At 38.3% G+C, this 6000-nt stretch overlaps 1 protein-coding gene across 1 annotated transcript in view; it reads right to left on the reverse strand.

Moving 5' to 3' along the window:
* The window catches only part of ATM (ATM serine/threonine kinase), a 128643-nt gene that overhangs the window by 43621 nt on the left and 79022 nt on the right, over positions 1 to 6000 (reverse strand). Inside the window, exons 37-38 of the mRNA XM_014532886.1 lie at positions 5364 to 5541; positions 916 to 1003 (exon numbers count right to left, since the gene is read on the reverse strand). Of these exons, the coding sequence (XP_014388372.1) occupies positions 916 to 1003; positions 5364 to 5541 (266 nt within the window). The remainder of the gene's footprint in view (positions 1 to 915; positions 1004 to 5363; positions 5542 to 6000) is intronic.

Raw genomic sequence — 6000 nt, forward strand, 5'->3', positions numbered from 1 at the left:
TTTCTCCCTTCCTCTGTTTCTCTGAAATAAAAAAAAATTAAAAATTAAAAACAAAAAGATATTATATTGTAAAACAACTGATCAGAATCAAGAAAATAAACACAGCCATTGCAGAATATTACTGTATAGAACCACTGATTTTGAGGACCATAATACACAGTAAAGTGAGAAAGATTATGGCTGTGCGGGGAAGGATCTATGGGAGGAGCTAAAGCTTATGAGAGGAGTTCTCGCACTCCATGCCATAGCAAGAACCCTATAGGAAGAACTTTATGCTTACAATAAAGCTTGATGGTGGTAATTACCCCTCCCTTAACTTCCTTTTTCCCTTCTATAAATACCTCTCTATCTTGCACCCTGTGCAGGGTGTACAAGTGGTTTGCCATGTCTGCATGCACTGAGTTGCAATCCTTCAACCCACATTTTTACAAAATAAATCCTTTTTTTGTGACAAAACACCTAGTAGATACTGTTTTTCCATGGACAAAAGAAACATATCTTATAATAAAGGAACATAAAGGAGACTTTTACATAACTGTAGTTACTTTTATGAGTTATAAAAAAGAAAAGTAAAAAGTTAAAAGTAATGCAACCAAAAGAATTTCGGAAAATAACTTACTCCTTCCCCATCACTTTGTAGATGAAATAAACTGAAGCCTCAAAAGGGTGCATGATGTAGCAAAGATAACACTGTCACTGACAGTTAGGACTAGAATTCAGAGTTCCTGACACTGATTTACTAGTAACCAAAGTACTACCCTAAACAGGAATTATTACAACAGATATAAGCATAACACAAATTAAATACAGCTCCTTGCAACCACATCACTTCAAATAATCATGTTAAAATGCAGCCAACAGTAGCAAGTTACACTTCCAAATCCCCAAACTCAAGGAGCAATATTCATTACTTACCTCTTTTGTCTCCTCAGGTAGTCCACAACAGCAAGCATTGTTCTTTGTGATCTTTTATCCAAGCAACATCGGGAAAAGTGCTCTGGCTCTGGCAAACAAACAAAAATATCTCCTCTCAGTCCCAGGCAGACTGCTTAACCCTACCAGACCACTGTACCGATTTTTCGGTAATTTCCACACAAAGGTAGAATATTGGCGCTAGATGAAAGGTAGATGAAAGGTAGCCGTATTTTCTACAATGTCTCCAAGTTCCATCTTATTCTAACCACTTGTTTGCATGTAACTAACATTTTTCTATATCATGTTGGTTTTTTCTCTTTAATGCTCAGGAGCCCAGGTATAGGGGACAGTTAGGTTCAGGGCCTCAGGTCTGGTAGGATTAAGCACATTCTTGTTTTGGTTTGTGTATCTGTCTCCCTCAACACCAGTGGTTCCCACCCTTTTTTTGGCCATGACCCCCCACCTAAGCATCTCTAAAATCCTGATGTCCCCCTCCCGCTGCGTGACATATAATTCTTATTATTCAAAAAGTGAATTCCTATTCATATGGAGGAAGCCTAAAAGGCCATTAACTTGGTCTAACCAAGCTTCCAAAGAACATGGAATCCACGAAAGAGAAAAGTAAAAGAACAAAAGGACACCTGAAGTACTGAGGAAGAAATCACTAAAAAATTGTTTAAAAAAAAGAAAAATAAGTGATATGAAAAAATAGCAAGTTTCAAAACATTTAATAGAGAACTGAAATGCATAAATATGTCACATTATATTTATATACTGTATATGAAGCCCCTAGAAACATAAGAAAAAATTCACTGTTAATAACTCATTCTCGAATTGGCCCCCTTAAAAATCAAATTGCCCCCCTCTGAGGCTTGTGCCCCACGTTGGGAACCACTGCTTTACACTATTAAAGGTTCTGTGGGCAGAACCTAGCACAAAATTGTTTCTTAATAAATATGAGTTAATAAATGGAATTTAATGGCTTTCTTTTTCTTTTAAAAGAAACTATTGTGCTTAATATAACTGAGAAATTAATTGTAATTTTATTTCTGAAGGAGACTAATTCATTGATTCAACAAATATTTATCTAGGATCTTTTATGTACTAGGTACAATATATAACTATGAATAAGACAAAGTCTGACCACCTAGAACCCACTAATTAGCCTGAGAGATTCTTTGTTGTTGTCGTTAATCCTCACCTGAGGATATTTTTCTTTTCTTAAAAAAAAAAATACACACACACACACACAGATTATTTCAGAGTGGAAGGGAGAGGGAGAGAGAAATATCAATGATGAGAATCATCAATTGGCTGCCTCCTGCACACCCCCTACTAGGGATTGAGCCCACAACCTGGGCTTGTGCCCTCATCAGGAATCAAACCATGAGCTCCTGGTTCATAGGTCGACACTTAGCACTGAGCACACCAGCAGGACTAAGAATATTTTTTCCATAGCCTTTCAGAGAGTGGAAGGGAAGGAGGCAGGAGAAGTGAGAGGGAGAAGGGGAGAGAGAGAGAGAAAGAGAGAGAAACATTGATGTGAGAGACATCAATCGGCTGCCTCCTGCACGTGCCCGGACCGGGCCAGATTAAACCTGCAACTGAGGTATATGCCCTTGACTGAGAATCGAACCAGAGACCCTTTGGTGCACAAGCCAATGCTCTGAGAAACACTGGCCAGGGCAGAGATTCTTAATTCAATAAATACTACATATGATAGGAAAAGTTTAGAATACTGTAGAGGAGTATAGAAAGGAAGGCAATCTCAATGAGAAAAGTTTCACAGCAAAAGTGAGATCTGGGCCCTAGCCAGTTTGACTCAGTGGATAGAGCTGGGGACTAAAGGGTCCTGGGTTTGATTCTGGTCAAGGGAACATGCACGGGTTGTGGGCTCGATCCCCAGTGAGGGCGTGCAGGAGGCAGCTGATCAATGATTCTCTCTCATCATTGATGTTTCTCTCTCTCTCCCTCTTCCTTCCTCTCTGAAATCAATGGGAGAGAGAGAGAGAAAGAGAGAGAAAGATTGATGTGAGAGACATCAATTGGCTGCCTCTTGCACGTGCCCGGACCGGGCCAGATTAAACCTGCAACTGAGGTATATGCCCTTGACTGAGAATCGAACCAGAGACCCTTTGGTGCACAAGCCAATGCTCTGAGAAACACTGGCCAGGGCAGAGATTCTTAATTCAATAAATACTACATATGATAGGAAAAGTTTAGAATACTGTAGAGGAGTATAGAAAGGAAGGCAATCTCAATGAGAAAAGTTTCACAGCAAAAGTGAGATCTGGGCCCTAGCCAGTCTGACTCAGTGGATAGAGCGTAGACCTGGGGACTAAAGGGTCCTGGGTTTGATTCCGGTCAAGGGAACATGCCCGGGTTGTGGGCTCGATTCTCAGTGGGGGCGTGCAGGAGGCAGCTGATCAATGATTCTCTCTCATCATTGATGTTTCTCTCTCTCTTCTTCTCCCTTCCTCTCTGAAATCAATAAAAATATATATATATTTTAAAAGTGAGATCTGAAAGAAGAGTAAGGGTCCAGCAGATGAGGAAAGGGATAGTGTTCCAGGCAGTAGTGATACTACCTGAAATGGCTGGAACAAGAAAGAACTTAGAGAATTTAGGAAAATATTTTCAATATGGCTGAACCACAGAGATGTAAAGCAGTAAGGACATTGGGACAGAGAAATAGATGGACTAAAGTTATTTATAACAGAATTGGCAGGATTTCGTAGTCAGATGAGACATGTGAGAAAGATTTCTGGCTTGGGCAAGTGCATGCCTGCCATCACTGAAGAGGTGCGCAGTAAAAGACGTAGGCTGGGACGAGAATGAAGGCAAGTTTATCTTCAGACAGTTATGTATGAGATGCACATGGGACATTCAAGTGAAGGCAGTGATATCAGAAAAGATAAACCATTTAATTGGACAGAAATCCGTATTTACTTTCCTTTTCAGTAATAGAATTTTATGTGTCACGTTTAAATGTTCAGTTAAGGCAATGAAAATATTGGCACTCTACAAAGACATAAAACTGGCTGATTTTGCCTTTGAATGCTTATAGCATAAATATGTATGCACAAATGATAAACATGCTTTAAATTACATAATATTTAAACTTTAAATGCTTACTGGTAACTGTGAGTTACTTATACCTATACTTCCCAAATTAAGAAAAGGAGACAGAGTCTAAACAGTTTGTGAAATGTCCATGAGAATTTTAAGACTTTCATTACAACGGCCTAAAAAAAAATATAAGCATATCCTCGATCATTTACATGACCAACTTATAATCCAGTAGGACCACAGAATGGGCATCCATACTTATGTTTATAATTATATTGTTTCAAATAGGTATGTAATTGCTGTTAGCCAAAAGAAAAGCAGACACATAAAACGTAAGCAGAGCAAAGTGAAGTCTAAATGCCATCACGGTCATGTCAAATTAAAGTTGTGGTAGTAAAAGTTAAAGAAACAACTGAGAGAACTGAGTAATCATGACCATGCCAAAGTCACTAGTCAAGGTGGGGAAGAGCAATTTAGTTGTAGCAAATATCACATTATATTAATACTTTTCTTATAATTGTATTGGTCTTAAAGTACAATAAGTGACTTTGTACCTAGTTTTATGTTGCATATATCATACATTAATACAATATATTAAAGATAATAAGTTAACATTATAGATCTATGCAATTCTTTTTCTTTTTTTTAATTTAAGTTTGAAAAACTGACCGATAATGAGCCCTCAACTTGCATGCATCTCTCTCTCTCTCTCTCTCTCTCCCCCCAACACACACACACACACACACACACACACACACACACACACACACATGTTCTTTTTCTGTACTTTCCACAATAAAGATGATTTTGTAATAAAAAAGGCCGCTTTTAAAAAAATGCTTCAATTAGAGCAGTGATTCTCAACCTTGGCTGCACAATAGAATCACCTGGGAATCTTTTTAAAATCCTGATTTCTGGGCCTCATCCTCCGGAAATTCTGTTTCTTTGTTACTAATGTTGTGGTCTAACTGAATTAGAGCTTTAATATGAAATTTCCACCACATGTCCAACACAGTCCCTATAATATCTGGCTGCACGTTTGTCTGCTCTATCCAATGCTGGAATATAGGGTGTGTCTTGTTCATATCTATACTCCCAGTGCCAAGCACACTGCTTGACACATACTGAATTCTCTGTAATTAATTAATAGCCAAAATTTAATGAGGGAATACTATCCATCAAGTGTTATCATAGGTGCTTTACATACATTATCTCATTGAAAACTTGTTACAATTGTTACCTCTATTCTATAGATGAAAAAATAGATGTTTATATTATGGAATTACACCTACAAAGCATCTTGATGAGATTCAAACCAATCTGTCTTTCTCTAGAACCAAGACCTTAGCAGTATAAGTGTGAGAGTTTTAACAGAATACCTGAATCCAAACTTGCAGGGGTCATGGATCGGTTCGTTTGTGAGGAGTATCTGAAACAGTTAGTGAAAAATCCCTGAATGTGCATAGAAAGCAGATTTCTCCATGATTCATTTGCATCTTGAAGTAAAACATCATGAATCAGGTATGGAAGCACGGTCTGACAAAAGTCAGCTTTCACCTAGAATACCCAAACACATACAGTCAATAGGTTAAGTAAAAATAATATATTACAATTTCTTTCCATGTTACTGGCATGTAAGCTTTAAATGATAGATGAATATGCCATAACCTCAATGTACTGCTAGAAAGCATGTGTACCAGATAGTGTTTTTTAAGAAAAAAATTCAAACTAACACAGAATATCTATATAAAACTTATATGGTTAGTTACAATGTTAATTATTCATTTCCAGCCTAGACCATCTACACTAATAAAAGAGAAACATGGTAATTGGCGTACGACCGCTACCGTTCCCATTGGCTAATCACGGCCATATGCAAATTAACTGCCAACTAAGATGGCAGTTAACTGCCAACAAAGATGGCGGCTAATTTGCATACTGCAGGCAGGATGGGACAGCGCCATCCTGCCTGCCCCTCCGCCATCCAGGCCTGCTATCTGTGACCTGGATGGCAGG

Source organism: Myotis brandtii, unplaced genomic scaffold (genome assembly GCF_000412655.1).
Source record: "Myotis brandtii unplaced genomic scaffold, ASM41265v1 scaffold920, whole genome shotgun sequence".
Taxonomy (NCBI): Eukaryota; Metazoa; Chordata; class Mammalia; order Chiroptera; family Vespertilionidae; genus Myotis; species Myotis brandtii.